The sequence below is a fragment of the Jatropha curcas genome, chromosome 1 (assembly GCF_041381405.1).
Source record: "Jatropha curcas cultivar XTBG-Jc1 chromosome 1, XTBG_Jcur_1.0, whole genome shotgun sequence".
Lineage (NCBI taxonomy): Eukaryota > Viridiplantae > Streptophyta > Magnoliopsida > Malpighiales > Euphorbiaceae > Jatropha > Jatropha curcas.
The window spans coordinates 32,543,346-32,561,023 of record NC_143151.1 but is presented as its reverse complement, the minus strand read 5'-3'; the positions used below and the strand labels follow the sequence as shown (position 1 = coordinate 32,561,023).

Here is a 17,678-nt window from a genome sequence, read left to right as displayed (position 1 = left end):
GTTAGCATTTTGTTGAGAGCTTTAAATGCTCTCATTCTCTCGTCTAACCATTAAAACCGGAGAGGGGAATACTTTGTCTTTGGACTGCAGTGGCTTGTATAATTACATCCCAAGTCGCGGACCACTTGTGTAAGTTGGTGTTTGTCTCTTTCAAGTCTATAACGAAAGCTTTAATGACAAAGAATAAGACTTCTTCAACGCTTCCATTCTGTTTTAGTGTCATCTCATTTCAAGCCTTTCTTTTACAGGAATTACAAACTCGTACGTCTTAAGTTTCTTTCTTTGCCTAGAAAAACAAAAAAGATTATGAATAGTAGAGGAAGACGGGTTTGGGGTTTCATTCTGTTGTTTATGTTTCTAGCATTTTTAGAGACAGAAGGTCCAAACTTTTTGTCCCTTAGGGTTGCAAAATTTTGGAATTCTGATGCTGAATTTATCAATCAAAAGCATTCCAGGAGGAAACTTGATGATGTAGCTGGTACTTTTATGTTTTCAAGCAAAGTTAGATAGAGGCCTTTGTTTTGTTTTATCGCCTGTTTTCATTCTTTTTCAGTTTATAGTCTCTTGTACAAAAATTTTTCAAATCTTATTTGGGTTTTGCACAGGTGATATAAATATTGATTGTGGAATTTCAGAAGATTCAATCTCTACTAATGAGAAAACTCACATGCCATACAATTCAGACAAGACATATATCGATACAGGAGTGAATAAGATGATATCTGCCGACTATAATTCTTATGGTCTTCCAATTTCTTTGCGAACTGTCAGGTTTTTTCCAGAAAGAAACAGAAGCTGCTATACTCTGAGGCCACCTGAAGGCAAAGCTAAAATCTACATCATCAGAGCCTACTTCATGTATGGAAATTATGATAATCTAGACAAGTTGCCGCAGTTCAGTTTATTTCTTGGAGTTAATTTGTGGGGTACAGTAAAGTTTGACAATGCATCTCATATTGTAATAAAGGAAATTATACATGTCCCTGTAAGGGATCAAATATATGTCTGTCTCCTAAATACTGGTTTAGGAACCCCTTTCATGTCAGCTTTAGAGGCAAGGCATTACCATATTGATACATACAAAACAGAATCTGGAAAATCATTAGTCGGGTTCCAGCGGCTCGATTTTGGATCAACAACTGATGAGATAAGGTTAGTTATAAATATTGACATTTTTCTTTCATTTTTTCTGTCTTTTTCTTTTTGAAGGGGGGATTTATTTTAAATGGCAGTTGTAACTTTGCAGCCTGACGGCTACAGAAATTACTTCAGTACAACAGAGTTAAATAAAGCTCGTTTAATGTAGTTTTCTTGGATGCCTGGCTCAGGTACCCTGATGATGTTTATGATCGCATATGGTATCATTCGAGCTGCTCCGAATGTGTTTCGTTGAGCACTTCCAATGAAGTTGACTCCCTTAATAGAAGTGACTTCAATCTACCATCAAAAGTTATGCAAACTGCAGTCAAGCCAATGAATGCTAATGAACCGCTAAATCTTGAATTTGATATTGGAGATCCCAATACAAAATTCCAGGTTTACATTCATTTTGCTGAAGTTGAAGTTCTCAAAAGGAATCAATCTAGAACATTCAACATTGTTTTAAATGATAAGCTATTAAGTGAAGTAGTTGATCTTAAGTACCTGCAGTCAAAAACAATAACTACCATGCAGGCGGTGAGAGGAGCCAGGCTCAGCCTTTCTCTCAATAAGTTGCCTAGTTCTACTCTTCCGCCCATATTGAATGCACTGGAAATATATTTAGTTTATGATTTCTGGCAGAATCAGACAGACATGGAAGATGGTGAGTTTCTTATATGCGTTGTGTGTGTGTGTGTTTTCTTTTTTTCGGTTGGTTGAAGCTTGACTCATTTCTTTTCTTATTACAGTTAATGCTATCGAAGATATTAAGTCATATTATAAGGTGAGTAAAGTCTGGCAAGGAGACCCATGCATGCCTTCTCCATCCTGGGAGGGCTTGAATTGCAGCAACCAAGGCTATGAACCCCCAAGAATTATCTCCTTGTGAGTTCTTGCAGTTGGAAAGAAAAAAATTAAAATAACATAACCTTTGCTTGGCATAAATGAAATTTTTACAAAATATTATGATATTTATAGGAATTTCATGTTCTCATGTTTTAATACAAAAGAAACGAACTTTTACTCTCAGTAGTTCAGTTCTATGGAATTCAACATAATTAAACAAATCTTATCATTTATAGCTGCATTCTGTACTCTAAGTTCACTTATGCCAAACAACATGTTACTATTAGTTACTATGGCTAGTCATTTGCTTACAAGCATAGTACTTATAATTACCTAATTTGTCACCAGGAATTTGTCATCGAGTGGATTAACAGGAGAAATATATCCTTCATTGTCCAAACTTAAATTATTGCAGTACCTGTAAGTAGAAAACTGCCTTCAATGCTTAATTGTATTTTAGCAGTTTTAACATCAAATTAAAAACAATTATTATTTTCTCTACAGGGATTTATCAAATAATAGCTTAACAGGAGGACTACCTGAATTTCTCTCTGAACTACAAAATTTGACGACTTTGTAAGTTATTGATATTTATAGCTAGAATTATACTATGAATAGATTAGATGGATAAATAAATTCATTTTACTAAAACTGCAGGAATTTAGAAGGAAACAAACTATCTGGTTCAGTTCCTTTGGCTCTGATGGAAAGATCCAATAATGGGTTGTTATCATTAAGGTTCATAAATTTATTAGAAGTAAACTCTGTACTTAAAAAATCAAGTCACTTTTCTAGTTCTTGAACTTAATTTATCATTTTGGCTAATTAAGAACAGTTAATCTAATGATAGACTAAATGGGAATCCGAAGATTTGTTGGTCGCCTCCATGCAAGGAACAGAAGAAGAGTATTGTAGTTCCACTTGTAGCAACTATTGTTCCATTTGTGCTAATCCTGATGGCATTAATTATTCTGTGGAGATACAAAAGGAGAAAAGGTAAAATAAATAACCCACTAACGATTCTGTACTTGGTCGCTATATTAGCTGTACTTGTAACTATGTTCACTAATAATGGAAAATTTGGAATGCTCTATGAAGCTGCGGGGACTTTTGTCAATTCCAAGGAAGGAGAAGGATCATCCTTAAAGTCAGACAACAGACAATTTAGTTATGCTGAGATTGTAAGAATTACTAACAGTTTTAGCACCGTTATTGGGAAAGGAGGATTTGGAACAGTTTACCATGGCTACTTGCCTGATGGGACCGAAGTTGCTGTCAAAATGATCTCTTCTGCATCAGATCATGGATCGAGTCAATTTCGAACTGAAGTATGTGAACTTATATCAAAACTAAAATTCAAGTGATTTTAGTTGTGAGTGATTGGCGTACTAGCTATATGATTTTGATTTTCTTGCTTGACAGGCTCAGCTCTTGATGAGAATTCATCACAGGAATTTAACTTCCTTTATTGGTTACTGCAATGAAGCTAGTAATGTTGGGATAATCTATGAGTACATTGCCTATGGAAATCTCCAGCAATATCTATCAGGTACCAACTCGATCTTCCATTTCTATGTGCAGGAAAAAGCTGTAATATAATGTAATATAATCAAACACTTGTTTTGAGACTTATTATCCATGTGGGTATGTTTATGGCTGTAGATAAGTCAATTGAGGTTTTGAGTTGGAAGGAGAGACTGCAAATTGCATTGGATGCAGCACAAGGTTCGCAAACAAAATAACTGAAATATCCATTTGGATAGGTGTGCATTTGAAATGAAAATATATTTGAATTTGTGTTCCTGAGTGAAAAATCATAAAGAAAACAAATTCAAATACTCATCCATTTCAAGTAACTAACTATCCAGATAAGTACTCATATTTTTTGAGGATTATTAACATAATCTAAAAACTAATTGTGCAGGGATAGAGTACTTGCACCTTGGTTGCAAGCCTCCTATAATACATAGAGATGTGAAGAGTGCAAACATTTTGTTAACTGATAATTTGCAGGCCAAAATCTCTGATTTTGGGTTCTCAAGGTTTAATTCATCTGAAAGTAGAAGTCATATATCAACTAATGTCATTGGAACCCTTGGTTACCTTGATCCAGAGTAATTAAGTCTCTATATATATGCTAATACTCTTAAAATTTAGAGAAATTTTGGGTTATTAAGGAACTTGATTGTAATTTTCTTGGTTTCTGCAGATATTACACAAACAACAGGCTCACAGAGAGAAGTGATGTTTACAGCTTTGGAATAGTACTTCTAGAGCTAATTACAGGCAAGCCTGCAATAATAAAAAACCGAGATGAGAATGTTCATATTGTTAATTGGGTGAGTCCTTATATCGAAAGAGGCGATATAAGAAGTGCTGTTGATCCAAGACTGGAAGGAAACTTTGAGACGAATTCCGTTTGGAAATTCATGGAGATAGCAATGTCATGTGTGCCATCAATCTCCGTTCAAAGACCAACCATGAACCAAGTAGTTGCAGAATTAAAGGAATGTTTGGTAACAGAAATTGGTCGTGAACAGAGATGCAGAATGGAAGAGCAAAGAATGAGATTAAGCAATTCTTTTGAAATGATTTCTGTGGATCTTGCAACTGAACGTGGTCCAGAAGCAAGGTAGAAATTGATGAGAGTGATTTACATTGTTCTGTATACAGTTGTATGGAAGTATTATGTGGGATTTTGTAAATATATTAGGTTAATTAATATTGATATTTTGCGTAGAACATGTATTGTGGTTTGTTTCAGATGCTATAATATGCATGTATACCTATATAATAAAGCACAATACTTGATACAGTTGGAATTGTTTTGAAATTATTCTATAAATTTATAAATAATAAAGAAATTTTATAATTTGTTTAGAAATACCTGTCAAGTCTATGCAATTGATCTGCATAGTAAATTAAGAAGCTTATACAATCAGTAATTCAATATTATGATAACTGTTTTAAAAATCAATTAAAACATAGGTGAATTGCTTTGAGGGTAATAATTAGGGCACAAAGGGGTACTGATTGATGAAAAGAATGGTTTTTGAGGTAACATGTTGAAGATTATTTTAAATCATATATTGATAAAAGGAACCATCAAAAGTCGATATGTCCGAGTGGTTAAGGAGACAGACTTGAAATCTGTTGGGCTTCGCCCGCGCAGGTTCGAACGCTGCTGTCGACGGCTTTTTCTTGCTCTTGTAGAGTTTTCTTTTTTACCATAATAAAAGAGAGTGATGTTCAACGTTGATGGTACTTGAGCAGACAACAAGGTAGTTGCCATCTTAAACTGAAATGAATGCAATGAGTATTTAAACTGGAGCAACTAGCTATAAATATTAGTCTCCAGCATCTGCATTTGGGCATACTTTAATTCATTCAACAACTTGCCTGGAAATTTGCCTCCACCCATAATAAAATAGTACACGTACTTTATAGATTTTCATCTGTCCACTACTTCCTTATAGCTCTTAGAATCATGTAAGTTATGTCGTTTTACATATAGTAAGATGCTCCATAGATGCAGTAACATCTCTTAAAACGTGTCTTCTAATTTTCTGTACCAGAAATGATAAACTAAGGTTGGACCTTGAGTTGTCGGTTCAGGCTTCAAGGATGCTGGAGCCTACCTCGAATTGAAGGGTACTTAGTTACAAGTGGCAAATGTCAACGACTAACCCAACTACCCTAAACTAATTGCACCTTTTTCATTTATTATTATGGTTTTGGATTTTAAGCCCTCCACCACAAATATTAACAGTTGAGATACTCAGTTTGCTGTGACTATGCGTGACATCTTATATATATAATCACAATTATTGCCATGAATGACTCGCAGATGGACTTTGAACCTTGACTCAAGGAAGTGAAAGACTTGAATTTTAATATTTTTACTGTATTTTTCCATTGATAATTTTTGCCTTACATATAACAATAATCACAAAATAATTGAAAATGACTTCAATTTGACCAATCACAAAGTACATAAAGCTCGAGTATCTTTCATGAATGATTATTCCTCAACTGAAATTTCAGGCTCATAATTTTAAGGATAAACATCATTTTAGTTTATCATGTAACTTTCAATTGCTGTATCATTCTTTAATTAGCAAAATTTAATGTATATATATATAAAATTAACAAGTGCTTCTTTAAAAAAAAAAAAACTTTAATTCTAAATTAATTTGGGTGGACTGTATATCTCTCTCTTTTCTTTTTAAATTCCACTCTTTATAATTAAGTTTGCACTATATGGTCTAAGACTATACATTTATGTAAACTGCACTGCACGTGACTAGTTGCCCAATGCCTAAAGCAATCCATATTAACTCCCGCACATGTACACGATTGACAATCCTTAGATTGCCCCAACTACCATTTTGTTTTTCACAGTTACTGTTACCTCTACAACTATACCTAATATAATTTAATTTTAATTAGGAGTAAAAATAATTGCCAATAACACCAATTTTTTGATATTAGCCTTATGCACTGCAAGGGATAATGAATGTATGTGTATTCTAATCCAGGTATAGCTAAGAAACAATTTTTTCATTAAAAAAGAAAGAGCTTTGAAGAGAAACAAAGAAACTTCTTATCTATATGTTATGAATGCTACCACTGCCACTTTAACAACTCTCATTTATGAGTCTTTCTGAGCTTCCATCTTCCCCTACTCCAAATTTAAAGTCCCTTTCAACTTCCTTTATAAAGGTTCAGCTCACATTAAAACCTCTCTCACTCTCACCCACAAGCCAATTGGTGCATATCAAAAATGGATATTTTCTTGGTTTTGGCCTTGGCAACATTACCCGTTGCACTGTTTCTGAATCCTGCATATGCACAAGATACTGTTGTTCCTGCTATAATTACATTTGGTGATTCTGCTGTAGATGTTGGCAACAATGACTATCTCCCAACAATCTACAAGGCCAATTATCCTCCTTATGGAAGAGACTTTGTTAATCATCAACCTACTGGAAGGTTCTGCAATGGCAAACTAGCCACCGACATAACCGGTAAGCACAGATCATCAAGTTACTGGTATTGATTAGTCCTGTCTAGGCATAAATGTGTCAATTATACTGCATTTCTTTATAAGATGTAATTCTATATTGTATTAATTAGAGGTTCTCTTTTTGCAGCTGAAAGTCTAGGGTTTAAGACTTATCCACCTGCATACCTGAGCCCAGATGCATCAGGAAAAAACCTTCTTATTGGAGCTAATTTTGCATCAGCTGCTTCTGGTTATGATGACAAAGCTGCAACAGTAAATGTAAGGTTATGTTTTTTTTTTTTTTTAATTTAAAATATAATTAAGCCTTAATTAAATTAATACAAATTTTAATTACTTTAGGCAATATTCTTAATCCACAACTGTTTGGTTGCAGCATGCAATTCCATTACCTCAACAGTTACAGTACTTCAGGGAGTACAAGGGTAGGCTTGCCAAGGTGGCTGGTTCTGCCAAATCAGCATCTATTATTAAGGATGCATTGTACATATTAAGTGCAGGAAGTAGTGATTTCGTCCAGAATTACTATGTTAATCCTCTGTTAAACAAACTCTATACTCCTGATCAATATGGCTCATATCTTGTCGGTTCCTTTTCAAGCTTTGTTAAGGTACATCAATAATTTCTTAATCTAAGTAAACACTGCTAATCATTATTTATATATGATAATTAAAATTGTATTTTATCAACAGGATTTATATGGATTGGGAGCAAGAAGAATCGGAGTAACTTCACTTCCACCACTGGGTTGCCTTCCTGCAGCTCGAACCTTATTTGGGTTTCATCAAAGTGGGTGTGTCTCAAGGATCAACAGTGACGCACAGCAGTTTAACAAGAAGATCAATTCAACGGTTATAAATCTCCAAAAGCAACTTCCTGATCTAAAGATTGTTGTCTTTGACATTTTCACACCACTCTATGACCTTGTCAAAACTCCTTCAAAATATGGTAAGAAATATTAGAAAAATTGAAGTTCTAGCTAATTAAAATGAGGACCCAAGCACTCATCTTTTCTGCTATATTTGGCAGGTTTTGTGGAAGCTACAAAAGGTTGTTGTGGGACAGGGAGAGTAGAGACAACATCATTGTTGTGCAATCCAAAGTCTCTGGGAACTTGTTCTAATGCAACCCAATATGTGTTTTTTGACAGTGTTCATCCATCTCAGGCTGCTAATCAGGTTCTTGCAGATGCTCTGCTTGTTCAGGGATTCTCCCTTCTCTGAAGAGAATAAATTACATCAGTATAAAAATCAATTATTTATAAGTGTAATATATCACTTGAAAGTGCTATTACCTTTCCACTATTGTCTATTATGAAACTTAATTCTCTACTGTGAGAAGTTTAGTGCAAAATCATCTTTTGAATATTTTTGCTAGCTCGGTTATTTCCGAGATGTAGCATTTGTCTAAAATAATATATTTCTGAGAATTTTACTTTTAGTTTTTCCAATATGCACCAACTTGCGAATAAAGTAAGAGCTCATCTGATTTCCCTGTTTTGGTACTTGGATATGAATGATAGTTGTTGGGTAAAATTTTAGTAATGTTTTTATATTAAAATGTAAAATAACCCTTAAAGGTATAATTATTTATATACGGTATCGCGTGTTATATATTTTGCATTTGTTTAAGGTGAATATATTATTAATTTTTTATTCTAATGTATTATAAAAATAAAAATATTATTTTTGAATAATTATAATAAAATTATTACATGAAAATATTAATTTAAAAAAAAACAGAAAGAGTTATTTTTATAAAATTAATAAATTATAAATATAATATAAATATAAATCAATTAGCAACCCACGAGAAACAACTCCAAAATATAGCTTATAAAATCAACAAGAATCAAAATTCTTATGAAATTAATGATTTACCAAATGGTGAGTACAAGTTAGTAATTTTGAAATGCCCCAAAATTCTTAATACCAATTATGGACTTAGATTAAAAAGCGATAGGCTTTTTGGCAAATGCACGAAATCGCAAACAAGTAATAAAGAGTGAGTCGAGGATCGTTCTCACGAGGATTGTATACCAAGTACTAAAATTGTGTTAACCTACCATTATTTAAACGATAATAAGAAAAATTATTTTAAAAAATTAAATTAAAAGAAATACAAGAGAATAAAAAGTAACCAAGCAAGACAATTTGATGAAAAGAAATCAAGCTACTAGGAATTTTGATTTCATTTAATTTTATCCAATTTATTTTATTAGTTTGATAATCAATTTTAATTGTTCAGGTAGGGGAAATAAACCTAGAATCACTAATAAACTCTCCCGATGTATTGTTAGCTATTTTAACCCGATCTAATTACCTATTTTCCAATAGCGCAATTAAATCATTAAGTTTTATGGTTTGTTTGTAAATTCATTACCTGAGATCATTAACTTATGAAAACCTCCATGAGTCAAACCATATAGTTTCCGCATCAAGTTATTATTCTCATGTAATTTATTATTTTTTTCATATCAAAATCCCTTCTCTCGATAGTGATTAATGAAATAAATCAATCCAGACGAGAAACTCTGCCTAGAAGTATTAAATTCAATAATTAATTATACTTTGAACAAGAAAAAACAAATCTAATTTTATAAATTGAAATAGAAATTCAGCTACATCAAATCTTTAATATGAAATTTTAGTTCGACATAGTAATTAAATAAAATCCAATTAAACTTGTAACTAATCTCATGAAGAATAATAAACAAAAAGAGAGTTTAGAAATAAAAGCTAATCAACGATGGGCTTGAGCGGCTTCCTTGAATCTTGACACCAATCTTGAGCATTTAAACTCTTGAAGAGAGAAAACTATGTAGAAAATAATACAACTATATATGGAATATACAATGAATAGATTCGACCCCCGATCATGGCTAGTCTCTCTCTTTATATAGACTTTCTGGAATATCTCCGTGTTCGTTTAGAAAAGTGAATCTTTATTGCGTAAGAATCTTTTAGAGATAGGAAACTGTTTAGACTTTATATTTTTTCCTAATTAGGACTCTCTAAGCGTCTAAATATGATTTCAGCTTTAATAAGGTACGTCCCACAATATCTTCATGTGGGCAGTACGGGATTAATATGAAATTTCGGTCCAAGTTGAACCCTGTAAAGTAGCACGGGGGTGCTGGGTAGCGCAGCCTAGGGGTGCTATTTGCTAGAAGTCTTTGACAATTAATTTTCTCTTGCATTTTTGACTGGTTTTCTATAAAAATTTTATAAAATTCTTCAAAATAGAGTAAAATATAGTTCAAGAAAGCTTTATTAAAAAACATAAATAAAAAATAATTAAAGTAATTAAAAATACTAAAAATCCTAATAAAAACTATATTAAAAATACTATAAAAATAACACTTATAAAAAAGTTAAGAAGATTTTCTTAATGGCTATCAAATGAATTTTTAAATTATCAAATTAATTGCATTTTGTGTGTGGATGAGCTATAAAATCTATCTAGGGGTTGAGGTGTAGGAAATTGTAAATTTGATATTGAACTTGAAAGATTTAAACGATAGATAATGAAATTTTGATCAAATTAAATTATGAAAAACTAGTTAGGGCTTAGGCCAAAACATCTGAGGTAGGAATTGATAAATTCTAGCTCATTTTGGCCTAGTCGAAAGAGTGATTTAATGCACTTTTATAGTCAAAGGAAGAATTATGTGAACCTGGCCGCTTCAGAGTGATTTAAATTTTATTTTGTTATATGTCATTGATTATGTATAGGTAGTAGTTAAAGGTCTTACTATTAATTGGTATATGGGACCCTTTGATTAAGTGTTATAATGAATTGACGATGTTCGGTGGTTGTGAATGATTTTTGGTTATTAGATATATAAAATTTTTGTTTTTAGTATTTATTGTGAGGCTTAATGCGCCGAAATAACACTATGAACTGCTCTATATAACAGGATAGCGCTCTGCATAATTCACTACAATTATTGCGGTACAGTAAAATTAAGTCCCCATGACTTTTCCTATATAGGGAAATTAAGTCTCGAAGTACCTGCCATTGTTGTTACAGTAAAATGGATATCTGTTATAGAGCAAGCTTGGTCTTGGCTTTGGCTTTGGCTTTGGCTTTTCTAATAAGTGGAGAATATGCACAAGAAACTCTTGTTCCTGCTATTATCACATTTGGAGACTCAGGCCTGGATGTTGGGAACAATGACTATCTCCCAACAAAATTCAAGGCCAATTACTCTCCTTATGGAAAGGACTTCCTCAATCATAGGCCTACTGGGAGGTTCTGCAATGGCAAATTGATCTCCGACATAATCGGTAATTAAGTAATAATTATTCCTTATACATAGGTCAAGACTGCCTAATCTATATTATTTTTGCCTGATTTTCTTTTGGCAGCTGAAACTATGGGGTTTAAGACTTATCCACCGGCATACCTTAGCAGGGATGCATCAGGGGAGAACCTTCTAATTGGAGCTAGCTTTGCATCGGCTGCATCTGGTTTTGATGATAAAATTGTCATAGCAAATGTCATAATATATATTTTTCTTAATGTTATTATTTCATTATATAAATTCTTTTACTTTCTTTAACGTTAATACTGACATATTATATACATTTTTGCAGAACGCTATTCCATTGCATCAGCAGCTGCAGTATTTCAAAGAATACAAAAGTAAGCTAGCCAAGGTGGCTGGTTCTAACAAATCGATGTCGATCATTAAGGATGCACTGTACTTATTGAGTGCAGGAACCAGTGACTTCCTCCTTAACTACTATATAAATCCACAGATAAATAAAATTTACACTCCTGATCAATATGGTTCCTTCCTTGTCACTGCATTCTCAAGCTTTGTTAAGGTATTTGCTTTCAGATTCATTTTGCAAGTTCGTTATTATAGTAAATAATTTGTTTGAAGCTTTGTTTGACAAACAGGATTTGTATGGGTTAGGGGCTAGGAGGCTTGGAGTATCTTCACTCCCACCATTGGGTTGTGTTCCTGCAGCTCGTGCCTTGTTTGGATTTCTTGAAAATGGGTGCGTCTCCAGGATCAACGATGATGCCCAGAAATTTAACAATAAGATCAACTTTACTGCTGCAAATCTCCAAAAGCTACTTCCTGGTCTAAAGATTGTTGTATTTGACATGTTCAAACCATTCTATGACCTTCTTCAAACACCTTCAAATTATGGTAACGAATTTAGGAGCTCTATTAGAAGGTAACTTGATTGATATATAGTAAACAACCTTTTCTATTATGTTTTGTTAGGTTTTGTGGAAGCAAGAAGAGGTTGCTGTAAGACTGAGACGGGCACTGTAGAGACAATAACAACAACACTTCTGTGCAATTCAAAGTCCCCAGGAACCTGCACCAATGCCACCCAGTTTGTGTTTTGGGATGGTATACATCCATCCGAGGCTGCTAACCAGATTCTTGCAGATGGACTGATTGTCCAGGGCTTCTCCCTCATTTGAAGAAGACACGTCTTTTTTAATAAAATATATAATATATTTTAAATAACTATCACTGTAAAATATCATGTTATCAGTGGGTTTCACGAAAATGGGTGTATCTCTATCATGAATTATCATTGTCAAATCTCATGTTAAAAAAGCATTGGCTTTAACGTTGCTAACGAACATTCAAGGAACATAAACTTCAGCTCCGAGAAATCAAGAAAGCTTGAATTTTTATTTTCCTCCTCATTATACATCCACAGCACAACCGAACCAGGAATGAGGTAGGATAAAGGGGGAAAACAGGCAAGATTATATAAGTGGAAAATCTCCATTTCATATATAATCAAACCAGTGCTGATTTCTCCTAGTAAAGATTTACAGTGCAATGAGACTGCATTTCCATCAAAAAAACAATATGCAATTAGTGCACCAATTGACAAATCGTGTCGTGTTAAAACGCTGTGTTTTAACATCCACTTTTGAAGATAGTACTAAGATGTTAGAAACCGGAATCACCACTAAATCTAGTATCTCAAGTAGTAAGCACACTTGGGCAAAACCGCACCAGTATCTGCAGCCTTCATAGCATTGGCCTCCTTCAGCACTTGAGCTGCCCTGTCAACTTGTAAAGCCAAGGAATTTGGGGAATTCAAGAGGTTAACTATTTCAGACTTGCTCATCTCCAACAGCATTCCAGTCATCTTTCCTGCAAGCTCAGGCTACACGCACGGGAGAATCAATTGATTGTGAAATTAACCATGGCACAGATAGACAAACATGCACATACAACGCTTGCAGAAAAGCACAGTTAGATATGTAGAGGTTTCCCACAGATTGAGATAATATTTCTAGAAGAGTTTTAGAATCAATGAACCTGAAGATTCTGGACAAGAGAGGGCAGAAGATTCACGAGGTCTTTCTTGGAGTTACTAGGAGATCTTGCTGCGCTAAGACATGCTGTGGCTTGTAACCCTTTGGAGGTACTTCCTGTAGCTCCAACTTTCTTAGTCCACTTCTTTCTAGTGCCAACGTTTTGAATCCCAGCATACCCATTGTTCAGGTTCAGATCTCGATCACGAAGATTAGATGTTGTTCGTTTCACAAACTGCAATGCAATTTTAACAGAAAGCAGGAAACAACTGAGCAAAAGAAAACAACAGCATTATGCAAAGCTTAAGCAGCACCACTAGGAAATGGGTTTCAGATTGGTAAAGATTTTTTTCTTTAAAGATCAATCTGGACAATTAACCACAACAGTCCAAGAGCTTCAAAAAATGGTAGCATTATATGCAGTTCATGCTCTGGCTAGTCATTTTCTCAACAAATAAGAAAAAACAAAGTATACAATGAGATGTTAGAAGCACAGTAACAGTGACTACTACTTTTTCTTCAAAAGAGAAGTTAGAGCATACGTGAGGTTGGAAGGACTGTGCTGTTGGGTTCTGAGTGCTTTGGTATATTTGTCCCGTTGAAATCTGTGGTTTTACAAGCTATTAAGAATAACAACTGATAAACTTAGCTCAGTTAATTTCAAAAACCAATTGCATAAAACAGAATCCTTACATATGAGCAGAAGGGCTGTTGGTAATTCTGTGCTGCTGTAGTATAATCGACTCCCATATTTGCACCAAAGTTTGGATACGAAATTGGATGGTAAGGGAATATTGAAGGAAAACAAGGAGAGTAATAAAGTGGGCTGGTTGGAGGTGGAAAAATATTGCAATTAGGAAGATATAACATTTGAGATTGATGTTGTGGAAAATACTTCTGCAATTCCAGAGAGCGATTGCTTTTACACTTAGCTATTGCCACAAATAGAGACTTCCCTTCAAACAAGGTTCCTAGCATAAATAATAATATTAATAATATCATATTAGATAACAAGGAAACAGAATATCCTCAGACATGGGGAAGAAATGTGAAAAGATAAGGGGAGAATTAGCTCACCATTCAAACTGTTCAGAGCTGTCTCTGCTTCTTCAGGACTTGAGAAAGAGACAAAGCCAAATCCTTTACTTACACCACTATCATTCCGCATCACTTTTGCTGAAACTATCTGTCCATACCCACTGAAAAGTTCATGCAATTTTCTTTCATTAATACTTACATCGAGATTCTTCACAAACAGATTCGACATTCTGGATTTCTCAATATTGTTGCTGATGAAGCCCTTGTATTCATGTTGTAATACATTTATTCTCTCAGTTTTATTTTGGGCTCTTCCGACAAATAAACTCCTGGAACCTGATCATAAATCAATTTCAAATATTTGTTAGAGAAGTTGACCCTTGAATAACTCATAATGAATGATGGCCAAGGGAAACCATAACAGGTTTAAAAATGTACCTAGTGGATAACCATTCAAAGCATCAACCGCTTTCTTAGCATCTTCTGGTGACTCAAAGTTTACAAATCCAAAACCTCTTGATTTCCTGTCATGATCCTTCATGATGACAACATTACAGACTTTCCCAAATGCAGAAAACATACTTTTAAGGGTATCCTCTGTCATATCCTTGGCCAGATTTTTAACATAAAGATTTGTAAATTCTAATTCTTCGCAAGGTCTAGCTGTTGTCCTCTCACTTTTCTTGATGAATTTGGATACATATCTGAGAAGAACATGTAAAACAAAGATCCCTGATTACTAGATCAAATTGGCCATTAAAATTCATTAATCATGGATGCATAAGCCAGCTATCATAAACCAATAAATGGCAGTAAATGAAAAAGGTTGTAAAGCAAATGCACTAGTAATGCAGACTCATAAGTTAATGGAAAAATAACGATCAACAAACAACTGGTTAGGGGATGAAAGTTCAGCAAACTGATAATCGAGCACTACAGAGTGCAACTTGCCAACTTATTCCTTTGTTTTTCCCCCTCTGATTTTAAATGTCAGTATGTCAATGAACGAGAGACCCATCAGTGAAAACAAAGTCACCCAAAGCATAAGAGAGCACAGATTAAATCCGAGAGACAAGAAAATATCTAGCTGTCAAAATTTGCATTCTAGAAAGCACTTTAGAGAAATGGTAACTTGATAAAGAGAAGTGAAGAGACCAAATAAACAGGACTCACATTTTCTTTCCTTTAACCATAGTGTCATGAAGAGAAGTTCGAGCAGCCAAGGCAGAATCCTCTGAATCAAACTGGACAAACCCAAAACCCTTACTCTTGCCATTTTCTTCAACCACCTTGCAAGAAAGTATAGTTCCAAACTTGCAGAACAAGGTCTCCAAGCAAGCACTGTTGATTGAAGCATCTAGATTCTTCACGAAAAGATTTCCAATTCCACTCTTTCTTGCAAAAGGGTCCCTCTGAGACCACATTAACCTCATGGGTTTTCCTTTCAAGTATGCATGATTTAGAATAGACAGAGCTTTACATGCTGATAGAAAATGAGACAAATAAATGACATGACATTAGAACCAATTATAGCCGTAACAAAGACTAATGCATTCGTTTAGTTAGGTCTAAGTTAATATTTTTTGGAGAATGATTTTCAATTTCCCCCCTACAAGCATTAAAACTTGTGTAACTAAACATAATCAAGACAGAGAAACTTAAATGAAAGAATGATCTACAGTTTAGCACACCAAACAGAAAAGACAGATAAAAGGAAACAGACGTAGTCATATACTAAAACATCACTTATTTGAAAATAACAAAGGATAAATACAGCAGGGCAAACGTCATACTTCACCAAATACAACCTAGAAACAGAGAACCCAAAAAATATTAAGTTGTGCAATTATGAAGACAACCCAAATAAGATGTTATTAATGAGTAAGCAAACCCAAGAAAGCTTCATAGAAATTTTACAAGGCTAAAAGGGAAACCATAGTTTCCAATACTAATGTCAACAAGGGAACCCAAGGGCCCAAAACCACCCATATAATATAATCAAGCCAAAGAAACGAATAAAAGAGAAAATAAAAGCATATTTTTCCTCAAAAAAAAAAAAAAAAATTAAAGCATATTCATTTGCAGTGACCTAATTGTCTGAGTAAACGTGAGAGAGAGAAACAGAACAAAAAGTAAGAGACGGTTATGTCCAGATAGAGAAAGAAACAGAGAAGATTATCACTAAACTACCCGTTACCAAAACACATATTCGATGAAAAGTATCCAGATCAATGAATGACAAACAGTCTCAAGAAACAATGTTGTCCCAATTTCAACCACAAAACTCAGAAATTGAAGAACAAACACAGTAATACATGTATATCATATGGAAATATTTAAATAGAGTAACAGAGCTTTGCTCTTTAGCCAAATCTACAGTATAAAAATCAGAAGAAAAACAAAAGAAAGAGGAAAAATAATAAATGCCAGAATCAGCATACTATATACAGAAAATATATACATAAAGAAACTAGAGAGAGATTCTTTCCCCAGAAATTTATTGCAAGGGAAGACACAGAGAACCAGAGCTTCATGTTCCGACTATTCTAGCACCAATTAACAAAGGGAACTAAAAATCATGCCAATGCCTTCATAACAGATGTATAGCAGAAACGCTACAAGACTTTGTTATTTGATAAAGGAACAGAGGAAACCTGAAAGCCCATGACCGTAATCCCCATTAGTAAAGAAACAAAAACATAAAACCCCATAAATCGAACACATGCATTTGTATAAGTAGAAACCAAAAATAAAGGTTAATAAAAAAAAAATCCAAGAAATCCCTCTTATGCAGAGACAGAGAAGAAATTCCACGATAATACTCATAGATTATACCTTGATCGTGAGAGTAGAAGTTGACATAGCCGTAACAGAGAGACTTGCCGGAGCGAGCGCAACGGCAGAGGCGAACAGATGAAATGGAACCCATTTGGAAAAACGCAGCGCTAAGGTCCGTTTCAGTAACTTCTGGGTCCAAATCACCCACGTACAGCGACGTCCTCTGTCGCAGATACCTAGGTGGCTGAAGTAACACCGCCATTGATTTGTTGCTTTCGAAGCAACGGAAGCGAAGCGAACCAAGCGAGACAAAGGAGAGAATGACTTTGTAGAGAGAGAAAATGGGGAAGAAGAAGAAGAAGAAGAAGAAGAACAAGAGTTTTTTGGCTTCTGCAGAGACAGAGTGAGAAAAAGAGAGAGAGAGAGAGAGAGAGAGAGAGAGGAGGGAAGTTTTGTTTGTTATAACGGTGAGGCTTGTGTGCAGTGCGTTGTCCTGAGAGTACTCGCTTCAATTAATATAGTTTCATGTACTCGCTTTTAAATGATGCAA

The 17,678-nt window shown here is 34.3% G+C and overlaps 4 protein-coding genes and 1 non-coding gene across 7 annotated transcripts; 4 read left to right on the top strand and 1 right to left on the bottom strand.

The window, feature by feature from the left end:
* Positions 1-161: 161 nt before the first annotated feature.
* LOC110008606 (senescence-induced receptor-like serine/threonine-protein kinase) lies at positions 162-4,801 on the top strand. The gene is made up of 13 exons (XM_020678372.3): positions 162-478; positions 606-1,152; positions 1,329-1,804; positions 1,890-2,025; positions 2,335-2,406; positions 2,491-2,562; positions 2,644-2,724; positions 2,837-2,982; positions 3,085-3,314; positions 3,409-3,535; positions 3,649-3,711; positions 3,911-4,100; positions 4,196-4,801. Exons 1-13 carry the CDS (start codon positions 307-309, stop codon positions 4,620-4,622), a joined length of 2,739 nt encoding a protein of 912 aa, XP_020534031.3. The 5' UTR covers positions 162-306; the 3' UTR covers positions 4,623-4,801.
* Positions 4,802-5,097: 296 nt separating this feature from the next.
* On the top strand, positions 5,098-5,179 carry TRNAS-UGA (transfer RNA serine (anticodon UGA)). The gene has a single exon. It is a non-coding gene; the product is annotated as a tRNA-Ser (tRNA).
* A 1,482-nt stretch (positions 5,180-6,661) lies between these two features.
* LOC149499405 (GDSL esterase/lipase APG-like) lies at positions 6,662-8,449 on the top strand. Its single transcript, XM_089724353.1, has 5 exons — positions 6,662-7,013; positions 7,140-7,270; positions 7,386-7,619; positions 7,702-7,957; positions 8,039-8,449. The coding sequence occupies exons 1-5, from the start codon at positions 6,770-6,772 to the stop codon at positions 8,230-8,232; spliced, it is 1,059 nt and encodes a 352-aa protein (XP_089580479.1). The 5' UTR covers positions 6,662-6,769; the 3' UTR covers positions 8,233-8,449.
* A 2,497-nt stretch (positions 8,450-10,946) lies between these two features.
* LOC105631519 (GDSL esterase/lipase APG) lies at positions 10,947-13,965 on the top strand. 2 transcript variants are annotated; one of them, XR_016321851.1, is made up of 6 exons: positions 10,947-11,298; positions 11,380-11,510; positions 11,608-11,841; positions 11,918-12,173; positions 12,252-13,422; positions 13,503-13,965. XR_016321851.1 is itself a non-coding variant. In XM_012213663.4 (5 exons), the coding sequence occupies exons 1-5, from the start codon at positions 11,046-11,048 to the stop codon at positions 12,455-12,457; spliced, it is 1,080 nt and encodes a 359-aa protein (XP_012069053.1). In that variant the 5' UTR covers positions 10,947-11,045; the 3' UTR covers positions 12,458-13,965. The 2 variants fall into 2 exon arrangements, 1 of the variants encoding a protein (XP_012069053.1); XM_012213663.4 differs by having other exon boundaries at positions 12,252-13,965.
* On the bottom strand, positions 12,656-17,628 carry LOC105631520 (polyadenylate-binding protein 6). Of its 2 annotated transcripts, XM_089724344.1 has the most exons (8): positions 17,186-17,627; positions 15,524-15,833; positions 14,789-15,054; positions 14,390-14,686; positions 14,006-14,283; positions 13,855-13,917; positions 13,317-13,547; positions 12,656-13,161 (listed from the first exon to the last, which is right to left on the bottom strand). In XM_089724344.1, exons 1-8 carry the CDS (start codon positions 17,388-17,390, stop codon positions 12,967-12,969), a joined length of 1,845 nt encoding a protein of 614 aa, XP_089580470.1. In that variant the 5' UTR covers positions 17,391-17,627; the 3' UTR covers positions 12,656-12,966. The 2 variants fall into 2 exon arrangements, with proteins under 2 accessions (XP_089580470.1, XP_089580473.1); XM_089724347.1 differs by lacking the exon at positions 13,855-13,917 and having other exon boundaries at positions 17,186-17,628.
* Between the last annotated feature and the right edge of the window lie 50 nt (positions 17,629-17,678).